The sequence below is a fragment of the Seriola lalandi genome, unplaced genomic scaffold (genome assembly GCF_002814215.2).
Source record: "Seriola lalandi dorsalis isolate HSWRI2012SDOR001 ecotype SW California unplaced genomic scaffold, Sedor1 jcf7180002054902, whole genome shotgun sequence".
Lineage (NCBI taxonomy): Eukaryota > Metazoa > Chordata > Actinopteri > Carangiformes > Carangidae > Seriola > Seriola lalandi.
The window spans coordinates 879,207-900,399 of NW_019525454.1; the positions used below are offsets into that span (position 1 = coordinate 879,207).

Genomic DNA, 21,193 nt, shown 5'->3' on the forward strand with positions numbered 1-21,193 from the left:
TAAAGTTATCCTGAGTCTGTTGAACCTGCTTCAAACACCTGCGCTGATGATTTGATTTTCCTCTCAGCGTCGGTCTGCAGCAGGAGACAGAACGTTTCTGAATCTGTGAAATAAAGATGAGTCAAATCTTTTTTCTTTTTTTTTTTTTTTTAACCCAAACATCCCATGAGAAAGCACTTTATTAAAGCAAAACATCTTTTAACAGCAAAAAGCAGAACAGCCAGCAGACAGAAACCAACAAGCATCAACCCAGATATTCTTTTTTCTATAATCTCTACAGTCCAGTTTTATATTGCATCGTCTCCGAGACACTCAAGGCCACTTCCCTCTTTTCCCTTCCTGAAAAAACAATAATTAAAACATCAGTCCCGTTAAAGGTGATTATCACTCAGCTGCTGATTGAGGCACGAGTTCATGTTCAGGACTGAGAAACCAAAAAAAAAAAACATCTCTCGTTCAAACACACGGCGCTCATAAACTCTGACTGATTTATGTACAAATGTAAACACAAACAAGGTGCAGGTAAAGTCCACCGACTCTCGATTCAGCCTCGTCCCAAACAAACAAAGACCATGCCCTCTGAAGCTCCGCCCCCTCACTCACCTGGCGACCAGGTGGTCTGAAAAGTCTCTGATGATTACAGCCAGCGTCCATGTTAATCCATGATCAACGGTTTAGTCCACAAACGTCAGAAAACAGTGAAAAGTGCACATCACAAAGACGACGCCCTCAAACGCCTCGTTTCCTCCACAGAATGAAACGAGTGATTGAAACGTGTGAAAAGCAGCAGATGATCAGATACATGAACAACATGATGATCAATAACACGCGGAGCTGATTCTCTGTCTTTGCATCATCATTCAAATCAGTGAGCTCACTTTGATTTATCAATTAGTCTACTGACAGGAAATGACTGTGCAACTCTTCTGATAATCAGTGAACAGTTTCAGTGATATTAAATATTTAACTTCCTGCTTTTCTGCATCTGTTGTCAAAGACCGACATGAATCAGATGAATCAACAACCTCCACTCAAGCTCCACTTACTCTGTTCTGCAGCTTTCAGCCATGTCACACAGTCTTCATCAGTTTTCTTTGTTGTAAACAAACATCAAAACTGAACTGAGCTCCTGCTGATGAAGACCATGTGAGGGATTTGAAAGAAGAGCTGCAACCTTTAGTCAATGAAATGATGAGTTGACAGGGAGGAAAGTGATAATTGATAAATGTATTTTTCAAAGTAAAACGCCAAACACGCTCTGCTGTCAGACTTCCTGTTCTCCAGAGACTAAAGCTCTGAGAGGAAGACCCAGCAGCTCTGGTTGAAAGCTGCAGGAAAAGTGGAGACTGTTTGTCAGACATCATGCAGGTGAAGGACAGCACCTGTGTTCAGCTGAAGTCATGTGACCACATGAAGTAACAAATTATTCTGAACCAAACAAACATCTGACGTAACATGATCTGAACATCATCTGACTGTGACACTGATTTCAGGTCAGAACCTGTTTTAATTTGAAAATATCTTTAGTTTCCTGAACGAGATGCTTTTATCTTGGTGAAGCAGCTGCAGACCCCGACAGTCAGAGAAGAAGAAGAAGAAGAAGAAGAGTCCTGGCCGGGACTCCTCCTCCCTCCCACTGCTTCATCACTAACGAGGCACTGATGCGTTAACGAGCTGCTGCTGTGACCAGAAAAATGATGACAGGTAAACGCTCAGGTGATCAGGTGATCAGGTGGGGGCTGTGAGGTGAGGTTTGAGCAGCAGGGGGCGCCATGCTGCTGCTGGTTCAGATCTTCCTTCAACAAACGGAAGTTTTTCTCCGAACAAAGAGTTTTTAAAGCTGCAGGTCGATTCATCCACCGACAGAAAATAATTTTCATTTATTCAATGTGAAACTTTCACGTGCGTCTGTTTCTCAGGTGTCACAGTGACGGCTTCTCTGGGTTCACACTGATGGTCATGTGACTCCAGCACCGTCAGCTGTTCATTCATCAGTAATGAAAATGACCGGTCACTGCAGCCCTTCAGTGTTTTAAAGGAAAATCTGACCTGCAGTTGCATCATGGGAGCAACACACACACACACACGCACACGCACACACACTCAGTCGTCATCGTGGCTCCTCCTGTAGATCGGCACGTTGATGCTGTGAAACGCAGGTACCCAGCGGTTGTCATGGAGACCCACGTTGCAGCCGGGCGCGTCTCTGTGGGCGCCATGGCAACACATCCAGTACCCGGGGCCGTACGGCAGCGCCTGGCAGTACGGCTTGTGGTGCCACCGGCACAGCGACACGTCGCCGCGGCCGTACCGCTTCTTGCATTGCTTGCAGGGGTCGTCCCGGTAACGAGGGTCGGACACCCAGAGCGAGTCGGCGGGCCGCACGCCGTAGTTCTCGATGACGAACTTGAAGTAGTGGCAGGTGCACTTGAGCGCGGCGAGGCTCTGCGTGGGCAGCAGCAGGAAGATCTTGACCAGCAGGTGATGCGGCAGCACGGCCAGGTACGGCTGCGGCTCCAGCAGCTGCTGCAGCCGCTGACGCATCTCCAGGAAGTCCTGCGACACCGACGCTCGCCGGCCCAGAGGCACTGCGGCAGAGCAGGGACTCGCACCAACAACCTCCCCCTCCTGACCCCCACCAGACTTCCTCCACCTCCTCTTCTCTGACTGGCTGCCAGAGTCAGGGGAGGGGCTAACAGCGAGGGGGCGGGGCTGCGAGGGGGCAGGCTCCTGGTCAAAAGTCGTTCTGTGGTGAGGGGGGCGGGGCTCTGAGTCTTTGGGGGGAGGGATAGAGTCTGTACAGGCTGAAGCAGCAGGAGGCAGAGACAAAAACAACAAGCCGGGTACAGGCTCCGCCTCCTCTGGCTGAGGGGGCAGGATCACAGTCTGACTCTCTGTGACAGTGCTCTGTCTCTCCAGAGCCCCGCCCACCCCGACCTCCTGAGCCTCACCTGAGAGCGAAGAGGGGGGCGTGGTCAGAGCTGAGGCTGTTTCTGAGCAGCTGATAGGCTCCCTGCTTGGACTCTGAGCTCCCAGCAGTGATGACGATGATGATGTCATTGATGATGTCACAGATGATCCCTGGTCCCCGGCGGTGAGCAGGACACGTCCCACCATCCTCCTCAGGCTGTTGCTCCTCGACAGAACTCCCTCCGTCTTCCTCCTCAGACACTCCGACTCCAGCTTTGCCACCATGTCCGACACCTTGACGCTCTCCGGCTCCTCCCCCCTGTCCTCTGACCCCTCCCTGACCTCCGACCCTTCCTTGACCTCAGATGGTAGAGGTCTGGACAGAGTGATGGTGGTGGAACTCCTCTGTAGAGCGAGGACAGGTTTGCAGTCTAGCTGCTGCTCGCTCGCCCTCTGCTCCAGGAACGCCACCATCTCCACCACCGAAACCTTCTGCTCCTCCTCCTCTGCCGCTGTCACCGCCTCGTCTCCACACCGCCTGCTGCCTGGCGTCTGAGTTGAGTCTGAGCGCCGTGGAGACGAGTTATGGTTGTGTTGCTGTGCGTCCAGGACCTGGGTCCTCTGGTCCTGCTGGAGGTTTTGGTTCTGGTTGCTTCCAGACCTGCGGCGCCGTTTGGCGCTGCAGTTCTCCTCCCAGCTCCCCTTTGCCTTAACGGCCCGTGTAAGTCCCGACATGGTGCTGTGGTTCGTGCACACCGGCGGCGCCCTGTCCCGGCCACCTGAGCTGCTGGTTGAGGTGTGTTCGCTGCCTCTGGCTCCATCTGTCCGTCCCTCCTCTGAAGCAAAGATGGCGATCTTCTCGCGGACGTGTCCGGGTTTGATGACGGTCCAGATGTCCAGCGGGGCGTCCACATCCTCTGTGGCAGTCTGGTACAATCTGAGTGTGTCGTTCTCGCAGCCCGGTGGCGGGGGGAGGAGCTGCAGGGTGATGCTGGATGACGCCCTCAGTCGCAGCGACGCTACGTTGCTGCCGATGTTGCTGTTTGTTCCGTTGCTACAGCGAAGCGTGTTGGTGGAGATGACGCTGAACGGGAGGCGGCTGCTGCTGATGTTGCCATGGTTACTGCTGCAGGTCTTCAACAGCGCCCCCTGCTGGCTCACAAACAGACTGCTCCGCTGGGACGATGTCTGAACACCGGCCGCATCCAAACGCAACTCAGACCGCATGAGCTTCGGATAAGACTTCAGATGCATGATGGTCCTGAGAGAGCGACAGAGAGAGAGAGAGGGGAAAGATTACTCCATACATCTTGTATATATTTCATCTCCAGGTTTCATCAGAGGTGAAGAGGATCACAGACTTCAGACTGACTGCTACTGCTCTGGGCGATCTTTCTAAGAGCCAATTTGCCATGAATTCTGGGTAAACAAAGACTTTTTTCAAACTAAGAGTCAGTCAAACTTTTTATTAGACTGAGGTCAAATTAGTCACAAAGACTCCTCACGTCTCATATCACCGGTTACATTTATTTACCTGTTGCAGACAGACCTGACCTTTGACATCAGACAGACCCTCTGACACAGATCCAAACATGGCCGACAGCGTGTGAGTCTATGACAGTGTGGTAGTGAAGTGTTGGTTTGACTAACAGACACTTCAGACCTTTCAAGGACAGATTTCTCAGCAGACGCCTGCTGACTGAAAACACACGCGTGCGTGCGCGCACACACACACACACACACACACACACACACACACACGCGCCGCCTTATTATCAGAGCTGCAGATGAAGAATGCCTTATAAGCACTGGTTAGTGAGAGACACACTGAGACTCAGAGGGAGGATCCAGCTGCTGGAGGACACTCACTGGTTTTACTGGAACAGACTGTTTCTAGAACTGGTCGTTGCTCCTCAGCTGCTGCAGGACGAGGACTGGGTGTGGGAGTCAGCAGCTGTTTTGCTAACATGTTGGAGTACGTCCACAGATTCAGTCTAAACATTAAAGACATCTCCTGCTCTTGGTTTCAGCCCCCCCCCAACTCTGATCTGTGTGACGACCTTTGACCTCTCTGACTCCTTCTGTGATCCATCAGTTAGCTGCTGTGATGCAGCTTTGACCGAAAACAGATTTACTTGTTTTTGATGTTCTCCAGGTGTTTGACTGTGGAGACAGAGTCAGAGTGGAAACAACTACTTTATGAACTGTTACTGAACAGGACGAAGGCCACGAGCGAAAAACATGTTTTTAGAGAAAAAAAAAGTCAGACAAAAAGTTTCACGTGTGGCCCTCGTCCTCTTCCGTAGTTTGTGTCAGTGTCACCTGGTGGACAGAAACTTCATGTAGCGTCTTCGTTTTCATCCGACCACATGTACAGACATGTGCAGGAACACACTTCAACTTTTTAACTACGGGATTACATCATGATGAAACACACACACACACACACACACACACACACACACACACACACACACACACACACACACACACAGGAGCATTACCTCAGCTGTGTGCTGCTCTCAGTTCAGTTTGGATCAGTTCCCACACACACACCCAGTATGAACATCTGAGCTCCACAGACTCACCCAGCTGCCGCAAGTAAAACAATATTTTTGACGACTCAACAGACTGTGGACTGACAGCTGACTCCGCCCCTCACTGACCACCTGACCGCCAGTCAGCAGAGTGAGCGAGGGAGGGGGGCGCCATCAAATTAATTCAAACTAGTACAAACAACAACCAGTGTGATTTCATGTCATACTAGACGTGCTCTGATTGGTTGGTTTGTAGACGTGTTCTCATTGGTCGGTTGTTAGTTGCCAGTTGATTTTCTGTTGACTAATCAGCTTATTAAGCTGTAAAGATAAAAATTCACAGAGATTTTATTCTTTCTGACTTTGTTCTTTATCAGCAGAGACATGAAGAACTGGAATTATGTCTCAACACAGGTAAATGTGGGAAAGGTGTTACGGTCTGAGGTGTCGATGCAAACTCCTAAACCTCAACAACGTGTCGTGCTGACGGACCGAGCCAACTCCTGTCACGGTTTGAAACAGGGAGGAAGAAACAAATGTTGCACCAGTTGTAAGTACGAGTATAAAAGACGGGGTCGGGTGAACGCAGCCTGTTGCAGCATGTTTCAGCCCCGACTGTAACATTTTTTCTGATCAGCTGTTTAAAGTCCAGTTCCTCACTGTCTGAGCTGTTTCACAGACTGAAGCTGGTTCATGTTCACAGGTCTTTCCTTTAATGCACTGAGACTGACTCACCCCTCCACAGCTGTGTGGTGTGACCTCCGACCTCTCTCCGCTCTCTCAGTGGTTTATGTAAGTGTTTCTGTCTCTCGTTAGCTTCTCTGACTGCAGGTTGTGTAATTCTAATTGTTCCCAGTCGCAGTGACGACGACACGCCTGCAGCGCCGCCGTCATTCACACTTTACGACTACACATCAGACTTGAAGCTCAAAATGTTCTCCGGTCATAGGGTTAGAGTTAACGTGACTGAAATAAAGTTGAGAAGAAAACGACAGATTTTCCAGGGATCTTCAGTTTTATGTAGAAAAAGGATTTGAAAACATCTTCTGTGCAGCTGAGATTCAAAGTTCATTCATGGAGGGAGAAACAGTCAGTGTAGGATTGTGTAACTGCAATGACTCATGTCTTAAACAAACACTAATTTTTTCATTATGTTACATCATCAGTGATGTCACCCTACAAACTAGAAACATCCACTGCAGGTTTTAAAGCTGGAGACTGGATCAGTTCACACACAGATCACAACAATACCATCGAAATGATAGTGACATCAATTTACGACTTCATTTACTGCATCATTTTTCTTTAAAACTCAAATATAACGAGCAGGTAATTAATAATTGCAGCAACTAACACTTTCTCCATTTCCCTTAATGAGTAGCAAACTGCACAGGACTTGAAAAGATCCTGGTAATTAGCAGCTAAATAAATACAGAACTTGTAAAACAAAGTGTTACCACAGGTTTTCTTCTTTAATCTCCTGAATGGTTCTGGACATAGAAAGGATCGGATAACAGAACCATCATACGGGTTCATGTTTCTCTCTCTTTGTTTCTGATTAATCCATTTTTTCTTTCACTAAATACTACAATACCAACGAGCCTCAGCTGCTGTTGCCGTGGAGATGGGGCCAGTCAGAGGTCCAAACATGAACTGATTCAACCTGCTGAACGTGAAGTTTCTACAAACTGTGAAATGCAGCTTCAGTAACAAAAAATGAAGCTCTGTGATTGGCTGTTTGTCAGTGAAATGCATCTTGAGAGTCACAGTTTACCTCCAGGTTGTGTGCTGATTGGTTGGTGGTCCAGGGGGGCGTGGTCCTGGTTAGAGTGACAGCTCCTCTGGTCCTTCAGTTTCACATCGCTCAGACGTTCACTGTCACCCCCCCCCCCCCCCCCAGACAGGAAACAAAACCAGACCCCGTTGGTCCTCCGAGTCCTTAAACCCCGCCTCCTCGGCAGTCAGGATGCACAACCTGCAGGAAAACACACACACATCATCAATAAACACACACACACACACACACACAATGTGTAAGTCAGTGACTGTGTATAAAGATGGCCGATGTCTCCTCTTCCTCCCACTGGACAAAAATGAAGCCAAAATGTCCTGGGTAGAGGCGCTGCCATCTTGTCCTGTTGACATCACGCAGAGGCGAAATCTGTGCTGTGGTGATCAGAGAGTGGTGCCATGGTATTGAGGTCCCGCCCACACACCCGCTCAACCCAATGGTGCTACTGAGACATCACGTCCAGGAGAAAAAAAGGGACAGACGGCCGTGACAGTCGCTGGTGCGGAAGAATAAATTTGAACTGAACAAACATCAGTGTGATGAGAACGACCTGAACATGTAGACGTATTAGTTTGGCCTGTGTCCCCACATGGAGGGGGCGGGGTTTACGGCCTGTGCTGCAGACAGCCAGCAGGTTATGGTTGATGGCAGACGCTTTGGCTTCACTTCAGGGAGCTGTGATGTCGTCCATCTTTATACACAGTCACTGGTCTGAGGCCGCCACATTGGACCGGGCGAGACTGAGGACAACAGAGGAGCTGCAGTGTTTTCTGAATAAAAAACTCTATAACTTTTGTGTTTCTCAACTGATTTCAATGAGTCGTTTTATATTTGAGGGTTTATGATCTACGTGGAAGAAAAATAAAAGTAAATAATAAAAAAATAAATATGCTGCTCGTTCTATTATTACATAATTTGATAACACGACAGAAACTCATCTCTGTCTGATGGAGGGAAATAAACCTTTAACTGGTGGAAACAGGCTGCTGGATCCTCTGGACTCTGTGTGTGTGTGTGTGTGTGTGTGTGTGTGTGTGTGTGTGTGTGTGTGTGCGTGTTGGACCAGCACATGGTCCTGTAAGTGACACCCAGCAGCTGCTGTCACACTCAGCTCTGCTTACACTGTGTGTGTGTGTGTCACTGAGCCAATCAGCTGCTTGTACTGTCTCCTTGTGTCTATATAAGGCAGTGGGTAATCAATATGTCTGGAATGCCCACTCTGCCACACACACACACACACACACACACACACACACACACAGAGGAGGAGAAGAGAACGTTTTCTCCTGCCGTGTCTCACACTCGGACATAAACAGTGGAATTAGCTCATCAGCTGATCCCAGGTGACACTGGGTGATGGGCGGGCTAAACGTGGACAGGTCACCTGTCAATCACAGAGCTGACACATAGGGACAGACAAAGCCCTCACAGAGAAAGAAGCAGTCAGCTGATAGCAGCTTGTTGTTGTGAGGTGACGCCAAAACAAAACACAGAAATCTTTGGTCAGTCGTGTGGAAGCCTGGAGGAGATTATATATTTAATAATGATGCAATTCCACAATACCGTTAAAGTTTCCAACATGTTTTTGTTCTTTGAGTACAAATTTAAATGAAAACGCAAATAGATGCAATAAATTTTCACATACCTGCATAAGACTGAAAATGAAAAACATCAAATGCCATTTTGATTTTCACATTGTTAAAAAATTGCATGTTCATTTCCAGCCCAGCAGAGCGTAGTGACATGTAAATGAAAATGCCAATTAATGTTTTACATCTTGCATTTAAATATTGGTCCACTGTCGAGCAGGTGAAGACTTCAGAAATGAAATATCAAAAGCCTTTTTCATTTTCAAATTGTTAAAAATCTGCATTTTAATTTTCGAATTTGAATTAACATTAGAATATTATCCTCTGTGCAGCAAGGTGTGACTTTTCATTTTAATATGATAATGCTAACAATGCCACAGTCTTTAGTTGTCACTTCCTGTCATCTCTCTACTGTTAACTGCAGTGTAAAGTTTGGGGTGTTTGCAGTGGACAGGGGCGGTTCTGATCCAAGTTGGGAACCAACTCAGATTCATTAAACTCCTCAGCTAACGAGTCTCTCGTCCAAACTTTCATTCGTTCATGTCTGTTTGGTCTCCGTTGCCTCTCATCCGCAAAGAAAAACAACATGACGTAAACAAACGTGTGAAAACTCAGCAACACTGTTGTTACCAACAAACATGGCGGAGCAGCTCAAAGGTTCAAAGGTCAACAACACAACTGAGACTGTGGGCGGAGCCACGAGTCTGTTTAAATATGAACATCTATATTCAATTTCTAAATATTAATATCTATTTATTCATCAGATTTCTGGTCTCTTAACAACAACAACAACACTGTATGTTAGAGACACACTGAACTGGACGACCCAACCAGCTGTGAGTCATGTTACTGTTTACAAGCCTGTGATTGGTCGAAGTGAAGTCGCAGTTCCTCTGTGTTTCAGAGAAATAAAACAGTTTGAAGCTTGTTTCAGCCTGTTCAGCCAGACAACCACACCCTCTACTCAACCACAAGGCATGCTGGGAAAACACCAACATGCTCTGTGTGTGTGTGTGTGTGTGTGTGTGTGTGTGTGTGTGTGTGTGTGTGTGTGTGTGTGTGTGTGTGTTGAGAGCTGCACGATATGTTTCTTAGAGAGAAAAAGACACAGAGCTTCACAGACTGACCAAACTGGTTTTCTGTTTAACCTAGAGTGCGCACACACAAACACATGCACGCACACGCACGCACGCACACGCACGCACGCACACACACACACAGGTTCCTAACATATCTGACTGTGATTTGATGAGCGGGAGAATCCCAGTTGCTTAAAAGGTTAATTGCATCATTAACTGCAGAGCAGCTGAGGAAATTGATCAGATCAAATCTAAGTCAATTCCTGGTCGTTGAGGATCCATCAGCTTCTTCTGATCGAGGAAAAGAAACAGTTAAGATACAATCAGAGGCGCAGTAAGTTCTCCTAAGTTTGGTCACTAAGGTCTGAACTGACTTTAAGTGATTCCTTCAGTATAAGACTAAAATACGGAGAAAACCTTCAACACTTGGATGAACATTTTAAGGAAATCTTAACCTCAGATGCTTTGTGTAACCGGCCCCTGCTCGCTGCTGATTTGCTGCTTTTCTTTGTCATATTCATCATCTGCTGCCACTATCACAACTGTTCATATTATAAACAGCTACAGAAGAATAGATATAGAGTGAATGAACACTTCTTCAGCCTCCAGATCGATGTCGGAGGTCAAAGGTCAGAGGTCAGTGCAGCAGACACTTCAGCCGGCTCTGCAGGAGCTGTGTGACAAACTGTTCTTCAGACTGATCAATACATCCACAGATCACGAGACTCCTGAAGCTGCTTCCAGCGTTTGTCTACACCGAGTCTGATCCTGCACCGCGCCGACTGAACGCCTGCTCTCATCCTCAGCTGTTCTGAGCTCAGCTGGACTCACACAGGTGGAAGGAAACAGTGTGGACGGGCTGAGAGCTGATTGGGTCATCACAGGACAAAGGTCAAAGTGCAGCTGCAGAGCGTATTTACAGGAACGGCTCCTGATCACCTGAGATCAATAAAATAAGACGATGTGTTTGTGTCCAGACCGACGGCCTCGTCACAAAACACCACATGAATATAAGACACAGACTGAGCCACTGAACCGGACCAACTCATCCTCAGAGTCCAGCTTCTCTTCACTGCTTCTCTCTGTCTGTTGTGATTGGCTGTGACAGGTAGCTCCTCCTCTCGGCTGCTGACGAGTATCACGTAGGTGATTAGTGATTAGTCGACTGAATGATTAAACGATGCTGGTCTCGCCGCCCTCTGCCTGGATGTTGTAAACCAGTGAGGTGTAAACTGGGACAGTGACGCCCGGTGAAACCAGTGCTGGATGACAGGACTTAGATCTGAGGAATATAACCACTGGACTGGAGCGACGAGGAACCACATTCAGCTCAGGTATGATAACCTGCGAGGTAAGGAGGCTGCTGGTGCTAGCACCGCTGACGTTAGCCACACACCGCTTACCTGCAGATGCTGACCTGATGAAACTGTTTTCTACCTCTCAGTCTCGTCGACTAGTTTTGTAATTTAAATTTCTGTTTAATGGACAGAGAAATCAACATCTCTACTCCGTCAGAGCGCAGAGACGAGAGTGACAGTGGAGATCTTATAGGTTCCTGTCACTCACACACTGTTTGAACTGCATGTTAGCTCAGTTAGCTCAGTTAGCTCTTTAACACTGTCTGTGGGCCTGAAACCAACAGTTACATTCATCAGTATGTTCCAGGGATTAAAACTAAATATGGTGAAGCTGCCTTCAACCACTATGCTGCTCAGAATGCCTGAAGATCCGAGACTAGAAACAGCTCCAAGCACCTTAAAGTCTCAACTCAACTTTTAACAGTCGCGTTCAACTTTTTCTCTCTACTTTGTTTGTTTGACTGGTTTTATACTTCGTGTTTGACTGTTTTAATTCTGCTTGTACTCCGTTAAGCACTTGGTGTTTCCACTGGTATGAAATGTTCTACAGATACATTTGCGTTGCCTTTGCCTCAGTGGTCGTTCAGTCAGAAAACAGTAAAAATGTCCATCTGAGTTTCTCAGAGTTCAAGGTGACGTTTTCAAATGTCCAGTTTTCTCCAACCAACAGTTTAAAAGAGATTCAATTTATTATCATGTGACGCAGAAAAGCCACAAACAGCAAATACTTCATCCCTTTGCTTAAAAAATTATTTAAAAAATCAATTATTCAGTTAACAGCACTACAATTGGTAATCATTAATTATTAATTAAGTAAAAAAGAAATCTCAAATCTGAACATTTGCTTCTTTTCTTAGTCACATAATAAACTGAATATCTTGTTTTAACAAAAACAGACTTCTGACGACGTCACCTTGGACTCTGGGAAACTGTGACGTGCAGTTTGATAATGTTTTCTAGAGCAACTGATTAATAAATCAATGAGAAAATAATCAGCAGATTATTCCCTGATGGAAATAGTTGCAGGCCTCACTGGCTGTTTCCTGCTTTCTGTGTGTTTAAAGTTAACGAAATGAAAAGAAAGAGAATGTTAATATTTAGTGTGTGTTCACCTGCTTTGCCTTCACACACCTACTGAACACGGAATATTTCCACACCGTCGGTTCTGGGTTCATTTTGAGCACGATACGGAAGACACAGCAGAAACTGGTGTTTCAGGTGTTTCGGTAACCAGTACCTAAACCGCAGTGACTGCTGTTAACCAGTGGAACTAACCCACGACAGCAGGTTGATTTAACAGGTCTGGAGCTAACAGCTCTGAAGCCCCAAACAGCTGCTGTGAACTTCAGTCCGGATCACAGACAGACCCTGAGGCCTCTGCACCACCTCCACTGTCCGCAGCTAATGTCTGTTAGCATGTAGCTCTGCACCGACTCCATATGACGCGAGAACCGGTAACATGTACCAGAGCAGACGGTAAACAAACTGCCCATCACCCCGTTACCACCCAGACACCCAGTCAGTAACCGGAGCTGACTTCCTACTCAAACTTTGCTAGCATCAGCGCTAACTAGCATGCTACTAGCCGCGGCCGTTTGAAACCATGATACACCTGGCTAACTGACTAGCCTCTGCGGCTAACAGACACAGAGCTAGGTGGAAGGAAATAGAGCGTCGACATTTGAAGAAACTAAAAGTCTTTTTAAACAAACCTCCCCACGTCCCTGTGGGTTTGTGTTCAGGTTCAGACGGACTGTTGTAGCAGTGGAACCCACCGGACAGAGGCCGAGGGTCAGACTAACCTGGAGGGGGAATCTCTCCGTCTCTGTCCGCTGGTGGCAGCGACGAAAAACAGCAAATCCCTCCGTTCCCGGTTCGTCCCGTTAACGTGAAACTCTGCAGCTGCCGGTTAGTTCGGTTAACTACAGATAAAATGTTGTTTTAAAATGTTAAATCGCAGTTTGAACGGAGCTCCGCCGTTCCCGAACCTGTCGGTTCCTCTGTCTGAACCAACCACTACTGACCGAGCACACTGACGTACAGCTGGGACTGCTGCGTCATGACGTAACGAAGCCTGCCAAAGATCGTCTATATACATGAAGATGTGGTTATATTGGTTGTAAAGAGGACTGACTTTTATCTAAATCTTATTTTTCCTTGTTAAATATTACTCCAACAGGCAAAATGTAATAAACCATCATTTGAAGAAAAGATTAGTTGACTGATACAGTTTTTTTGTATGACTCCTTTATATTTAATGTTTTATTGTTTTACATTTCTTATTTATCCTTTTCATTTTAGTTATATTATCTAATTATATCATGTCTAGGGCTGCAGCCAACAATTCCTTTCACTATTGATTAATCTGTTGATTATTTTCTCAGTCAATCGATTAGTTGTTTATCTGAAGAGCGTCACAGATTCCCACAGTCCAAGGTGACAGATCAGGTCAGATGTCCTCTTTTGTGTGATTAACAGTCCAGCACAGATGAGGTTCAGTTTACTGTGACAGAAGTGGAGGAAGTGAAACCAGAGAATTTTGGTGTTACTTTAAAAAAAACTTCAAAACGATAAATTTATTATGAAAATAGTACATTTTCTGTCAATTGTTTAATCCACTTATTGTTGAAGCTCTAATTATGTCTACATTTTTGAAAATACTTACAATTGAATCTTTCTTTATTTTATTCACCTTTGAATTTTCTTTAATTACATTTTTTCTCTTTCATTGCTCTTGTTGTTTCTACATTGAATTTCTATTCTGTGAATTTGATGAATTCACACTCTGGATGTGATGAAATGGAAATTTGTTTTGATCAATAAACGTGCAGTTGTTAGTTCTGTTTATTTTCGCTATCACTTATTTTATATAAACCTTAATGAAACCTTATGTATTTTGATCCATGCATCTTTTCAGGTTTGACACATGGAGGAAGTCTCTGAGTGTTTTGGGTCACAGCAGCAGCGACAGAGTGAGACCCCCTCATATTTAATAATTTATCTGTGATCCGTCTTCAGTTTCAACAACAACAACAAAACCACACATCAGAACCAGGAGAACCAGAGCCCTCTTACAACCAGGGGTCAAAGGTCACAGCCAGGACTGTCCTGTCTTACCTCCACTTCTCCTTCTTTCATTCGTTAGCTCGTTCTTTCCTTCTCTCCCTTTCCTCCCCTTATTGTGTTTCCTTATCCTCCTTTCCTCCCCTGCCTCAGACCTGTAGCAGGAGGTGTCTCAGTGTCGCCCCCTGGTGTCTGTGAACCACTTTAGTTAACAGATCCAGGATCAGCACTGACAGTCAAACAGTGACAGTTAAGGAGATCACAGAGTTACTAAATTACACCTGGTTAACACTGGTACCCTCACAAAGATAGAGATTCATGTGCACTGTACCTGAAAAAAATATAAAGTATTTCATATTTAAAATGATATGCTATTGTCTATATTAATATTAATTAATTAATATTTGTTTTTTAAGAAAAGGTTTATAATATTGTAATAATATTAAATTAAATTATTAGATCTATAAAATATTCACTAGAAAATAATACCATGTACTATTTAAAAATACTATTTATTATATGATAATAGAATTAATTATTTAAAAGTAGATACTATTTACTATATGATAAAATATCCCTTTCACAGCATGGATAATATAAGTAAACTTCAGGGGTCAGAGGTCAGGGGTCAAGGTTTGGCCTTGTCCTGGTTTACAGATACAAACAAACACACACAAACTGCAACAGGTTGAAGATGAAACCTTTATTTATGAGTCACTTGAGTACAAACACAAGACAACTAGTAAAAGGGGATCTCCTGAGGATGGATCCACTGAGGATCCATCGAGGATCCCCTCAGAACCTTCTGTGGATGTTTAATGTATAAACATTTTATTCTGACTTAGCCAAGAATCATCTAAAGTGCTGTCCAAACATATTTTGGATTGACTGAAGATCTACTGTGAATCTGCTGTAATCATCTTCAATCATTTACCCGGAGGGTAAAGTGATGGTCCAATAGATCTCCGTGCGATCCCCAGTAGATCTCTGGTGGATCTCCAGTAGATCTCAGTTTGATCCCCAGTGGACCTCTAGTGGATCTCTGTATGATCCCCAGTAGATCTATGGTGGATCTCCAGTAGATCTAGGTTTGATCCCCAGTAGACATCTAGTGGATCTCCAGTAGATCCCCATGCGATCCTCAGTAGATCTCTGGTGGATCTTCAGTAGATCTCTGTATGATCCCCAGTAGACCTCTAGTGGATCTCCAGTAGATCTATGTATGATCCCCAGTAGATCTCTGGTGGATCTCCAGTAGATCTCTGTATGATCCCCAGTAGACCTCTAGTGGATCTCCAGTAGATCTATGTATGATCCCCAGTAGATCTCTGGTGGATCTCCAGTAGATCTCTGTATGATCCCCAGTATAACTCTAGTGGATCTCCAGTAGATCTCTGTATGATCCCCAGTAGATCTCTATGTGATACCCAGTAGATTACTGGTGGATCTCCAGCAGATCCGCATAAGATTTCTGATTGATCTAAAGTAGATCTTTGTTGGATCTCCAGCTGTTCTATGATGGACACAGTATTAATATTGTGGTGGATTTCTTATGAATGAATTGACAGATTATTTAACAGATAGTTATGAACAGATGCCCCCCCCTTATATCTGTGGTGGATCTGGTGGCGTGTCTCAGTGTAAGGACTCCATGTGGACCTTGGTAAGGTTGAGGTCATAGTAGATGTTCAGTTTGTTGATGGATCTCAGGTCGGTGATCCGGTGTTTGAACTCCAGCAGGTGAGAGTTGTTGACGGCCACCTTAAACTCTCTGCTGGTGCACAGGATCTTCATCTGCAGCAACAGAACCACAAACTGTTATTGACGTGACAAATGTTCACGGACTGACCCTTAAATTCTGCGCCTTGGTGAAGACAGACCGAACTAGGACCGTATATTGAAAAGGTTAGTGATAAAAATAAAATCTGAGCATTTATTGATATAAAATCAATATTTGACCTCGAACGGCTGCCCCTGGACGAAGGGGAAGTTCTGCAGGTCTCGCTCCTCTTTGCCCCACTTCTTGCCGATGCAGCTGTTCCTGACGATCACCTTCCTGCCGCTCTCATTGAAGCGAGGGTTGAAGTGGAAGGCCAGGTCGTTCGCGGTGGACATATCCACTGTGATCCTGAAAAACGACAGAGACCGTCACTGACCTCTGAACCCACAAGACACTTTCACTGGATTATACTGTGGCGAGTCCATCTTGTGTCGACTACAGCTGGTGCCGAACGCTGCGGTAGAGTCAGTGGCTGCCCCAAAACGTTGGAACAGTTTACCTCTTTTAATTGTCGCCCCTCCATCAACATTTTTAAGACTAAACTTAAAACCCACGTGTTTTCTTTGAATTTTGAGAGTCTCTAAGGTTTTATCTTTCACTTTTATCCCTTATGTTTTAATTTTAAACTGTTCCCTTCAACTTTCATTGTTTCTTACTGAACATACTGATCACTGGATCAATGTAACTACAAACCTTTCTCCATATTTTAACATCCTTACCAGGTGAGCAACAATAAAACATAACTGATAATAAGAACAATAGTTCAACCATCATTCCCCATGTGTGACAGAAAAGGACAACAGAAATATTTCCATCCATCATCCATCATCCATCAATCATCAATCAATCATCCATCATCCATCATCCATCATCCATCATCCATCATCCATCATCCATCAATCATCAATCCATCATCCATCATCCATCATCCATCATCCATCATCCATCATCCATCATCCATCATCCACTCCTGATGTTAAAGTGTTGACACTGACTTGTCAGCGTTGGGTTTGATGGTTCCAGCGATGGTGATCAGCAGTTTGTCATAAACTCCACTGGGCAGATTCTGTTGGTGCGGCACCGTCTGTCAACCAGAAACCACATCTGTCTGTTACTGTGTCTGTAACTGTGTCTGTTACTGTGTCTGTTACTGTGTCTGTTACTGTGTCTGTAACTGTGTCTGTTACTGTCTCTCTGACTCACCAGATTCTGTTGTGGGGCAGTGGGATGGGTGGGTCCAGGTCCAGGTCCAGGTCCAGGTCCAGGTCCAGGTCCAGGTGAGGGACTGGGCCATCCTCCAGGTACTGCAGGTTGTGGGGAGGGGGAGGGCCAGGTGGGCTGGCTGGGGTTTCCTCCAGGCCACACGCCTCCACCTCCAGACGGACCTCCGGGCCAGGTGGGGTTGGCAGCAGGCGGCTGACCTGAGGTGACATCCTGTCTTTACCTGTCTTGCTCTATTCTGTATTTCACTGTTTCTGTTGCTACGGTAACAGAGGGGCTTCAACATGCACATTTCTTTCTCAGGTAAGTTTTCCACACATTCATGTTGGTTTGGTTCGAACATTTTTACCTATGAAAACCTCTTAACTCCATCAGCTAGAATAAGTTAAAAGATGGCATCATCATAGGAGCTGTGGTGGTGAGGATGTTGGTGGGCGTACCTGGCCAGGTGGGATTGTTGGGTTGTCCAGGCCAAGGGCCGCCACCTGCGGATTGGTTGCCACCAGAGGGCCAATCACCAAGAGCGTCTGAGAGCTGCAGACACAAGAAGAGAAAAAAAAGTGAAGGAACATTAAAACGTGTGAGTGCAGTTCCTCTAACGTCCACTAGATGCTGCTGAAACCTCCCGCCTCTCTGTGCAGATACAGAGTCAGTGAAGTGTCCGCACAGGTCCAGACTCTGAGTGGTTCTGATGGTTCTGATGGTTCTGATGGTTCTGATGGTTCTGACGTCATGCTCACATCACACAGTCCGGTGACTGATGAACGCTCTGCACGTGTCTCAGCTAAAATGATACAATCTGTGCCTGAAAAAACAGACAGTGCAAAAGCTGCTGTAGCTCTGTCCGAGCAGACCCTGAACGCAGCGCAGCACACAGGGGATGTGTTTCAGGGCGTGTGTGTAGACTGAGGGTGTGTTCAGAGGTTGAGAGACTCATCAGGAATGTTCAGTATGAGGGTGTTGGTTTTACAGATGAATGCTACTCTGTTGACTTTCATAATCCCCCCTACCACCACCTCCACACACACACACACACACACACACACACACACACACACACACACACACACACCTGCACAGTGTTGCTGTAGTGAAGGTAACATCATCCAGGGCTTCAGGGCAACAAATTATTGTTGGGCCCATAATGCATTTCAGCCAAACCTGGGCAGGTGTGTGCTTTGCCCCGTTGGTGATCCAGCCTTGTCCACATCACTCAGTAGTGAAGTTTCCTCTTCTTCTGTGGTGGTTTAATGGCAGCGACTGGAGAATCATTCTGTTTCTACTCTTTCTATCGACCTCTGAGCACATTTTTGGGATTTTTCAGTTTTGTTTTTTTCAAGGAAATTTTTCAAATGTGATTAAAAACCGGTGGAAAGAAACACAGTGAAAGCTGTGTGCTTGTGTTTAGCCACAGTCTTGTCTTTAAATAGAAAGAGACTTAATAGAGACACACAGTAACTAATACAGGAAATGAATCAGAGGAACTTTAGAAACACAGACTTACATCCATCCTGCTCGGCTGCGATCTGAAACAGACGGAGAGAAAAGGGTTAAAACAGACGCAGAAGACGACAAAGTCTGTGGGTGTGGTGGGTGTCGGGTCCTGACACGAAGAGGAAAAAAACAGGACAGTCAACCTGAGGAGCTTTCACCACAACCACAGAGGAAGAGAGAGGAAGCACCAGGCTCATGTTTCTGCTTCTCACGAAAACCTGAATCCTGTTTGATTAAAACTCATAAACTAAACTCGGCTCCTTCTTTAACTCAGACCGGTCACTGGAGTAAAAGTAAAACTACAACACTGTAAGATACTCATCATCATCAAAAGTCCTGCACTCAGAGCTTTAATCAAACACAGAGTCGATCACCAGCATCGTGTCGTACAAGTGCAAAGCAGCAGAGGATGAAAACTTGGTTAGGTTTAGTCTCTAGAACTATTCGCATCACGACTTTACTCCACTGTGTCTGTGTTTACACTGTGTATAATTAATAAGTTATCCAGCTGTTCCTCTCGTGTTTCTTCCTCTGAACCTACATTTAATTTGATGTATTTCGGGCCTAATTCACTGTAAATCACAGGCAGGATTATGATCCATTACCTCAAATTCTGTTACTTGATCACATGTTTTAAAAGGACATTACTCACAGAGTTAAGCTCAGTGTGTGCGTGTGTGTGTGTGTGTGTGTGTGTGTGTGTGTGTGTGTGTGTGTGTGTGTGTGTGTGTGTGTGCTCCTGTGGCTTGTGTTGGCGGTGGGCGGAGGAAACTTTCTCACGCACACACACACCAGCAGCCTCCAGCAGGAAACACACGATCAGTGTTTGTCTACCGTCCACAGACAGACTCGCTGCATTAAACTCCCCGTACAGAATGTTTGTCTTATTCATTTCTCATGATTGTTTTTGTTTATCTTCACAATCCTGGACCCTACTGTATATAATATCAACATTTACCGACAGGCTGTAGGATTAATATATATTTATGTGACATATGTCTATAATATAAGTATTCATACATAAAACAAGCTTGACATATATGAAGTTATTACAATTTCTACACATCTTTTCTCTCTTTACAGCAACAGAACAAACTGGATCAAAACAACGCCACAGTTTCAGATTCATTTCCTGTTTCCTTTCCTGCTTTTACCTCAGTCTCTGACTCAGTGGAATGAGGATGAAGAGAAGCTCAGAGGACAGAGAGAGAGAGAGAGAGGACGGAGCTGAGCCCAGAGAGTTCAGCCCCGACACAGACGTGGACTTACCTGAGTTCACCTGAGAGCCGCAGACACACACTGAGTCTGCGAGGAACAGGAGCCTGTTTAAGTCCTCCAGCCTCGCCCTGCTCACATGACCAGACCACACCCACACACACACACACACACACACACACACACTGTATGAGTGTGCCACTCTGTGTGTGTGGGTGTATATTTGGGACCGTTGCCATGTAAACTTTATTTTTAAGTCAAACAGATTCTTTTCTCTCAGTCACAGACTCTTGAGATCAAACTGGATTATTGATGGATGATTGATTGGTTTGCTAGTGCACGTTGCCATGGAAACCAAACTGCAGATTAGGATCCAGGATTCAGACCCACCTTCGACACAAAGAAATAACTGTCATATAGATTTATGTCGATGTTGTAGCAGCATTTCTTATCTTTAATGTTTATTTAATGTAACTCTGTCAGGGTGTGTGTGTGTGTTAGTGTGTGTTAGTGTGTGTGTGTGTGTGGAGGGGGTGGGGAGTGGGGATAATTACTGCATTTTAATGTGCAAATGATTAACCTAAATAAAATAAATTGTGTAAATTCTTAACTAAAATGAAGAAAAACACATGTAAACGGACAGAAGAGAAACACATGAGCTGTAAATACTCACAACACGAAGGAAGTGTTTCCAGGGGACACTTAAGAGTGATGAACCCGGCTGGGACGCACTTTAAACTTATTGTTTTGGTTGAGCTGGACTCGAACCCGTGACCGCTGCGGTCAGGACGGCGCCTTCATGGTGCGAGCTCCACCGGGGATCGGCTGTTGGCGCGTGTTTAGTGAAGCTGCCGTGTTTTGACCTTCGGGGCCACCGTACACACAAACGTTCACAGAGTTTCTGCCTTTTGTTGTTCTGTCGTTGTCATGGAAACGGGAACGTATGTGTGACGTCACAGTGTTTGTGTTTGTTAAAATTTGGTTGCGACACGTGGTTCAGCTGAGGGAAACAGGAACTAACCCGAACTCTGACCCAGAGAAATACAGAGACGTGAAACTAGATTATTTTTAGTTACAGGATTATTAATAGATTATTAATATATTAATGGTCCTGATTTTGTTTGTTTACACAGGTAAACCTCCTCCTCCTCCTCC

The 21,193-nt window shown here is 45.4% G+C and overlaps 2 protein-coding genes across 4 annotated transcripts; both read right to left on the reverse strand.

The window, feature by feature from the left end:
- Positions 1 to 161: 161 nt before the first annotated feature.
- Positions 162 to 13,291, reverse strand: fbxo34 (F-box protein 34). Of its 3 annotated transcripts, XM_087169639.1 has the most exons (4): positions 13,068 to 13,291; positions 7,222 to 7,422; positions 4,445 to 4,609; positions 162 to 4,171 (listed from the first exon to the last, which is right to left on the reverse strand). In XM_087169639.1, the coding sequence occupies exons 3-4, from the start codon at positions 4,471 to 4,473 to the stop codon at positions 2,104 to 2,106; spliced, it is 2,097 nt and encodes a 698-aa protein (XP_087025765.1). In that variant the 5' UTR covers positions 4,474 to 4,609; positions 7,222 to 7,422; positions 13,068 to 13,291; the 3' UTR covers positions 162 to 2,103. The 3 variants fall into 3 exon arrangements, with proteins under 3 accessions (XP_087025765.1, XP_023286163.1, XP_087025766.1); XM_023430395.2 differs by lacking the exon at positions 4,445 to 4,609; XM_087169640.1 differs by lacking the exons at positions 4,445 to 4,609; positions 7,222 to 7,422; positions 13,068 to 13,291 and adding an exon at positions 6,183 to 7,205.
- A 1,725-nt stretch (positions 13,292 to 15,016) lies between these two features.
- On the reverse strand, positions 15,017 to 20,159 carry lgals3b (lectin, galactoside binding soluble 3b). Its single transcript, XM_023430431.2, has 7 exons — positions 20,093 to 20,159; positions 18,834 to 18,855; positions 17,770 to 17,863; positions 17,312 to 17,529; positions 17,104 to 17,192; positions 16,288 to 16,456; positions 15,017 to 16,122 (listed from the first exon to the last, which is right to left on the reverse strand). The coding sequence occupies exons 2-7, from the start codon at positions 18,837 to 18,839 to the stop codon at positions 15,964 to 15,966; spliced, it is 735 nt and encodes a 244-aa protein (XP_023286199.1). The 5' UTR covers positions 18,840 to 18,855; positions 20,093 to 20,159; the 3' UTR covers positions 15,017 to 15,963.
- Between the last annotated feature and the right edge of the window lie 1,034 nt (positions 20,160 to 21,193).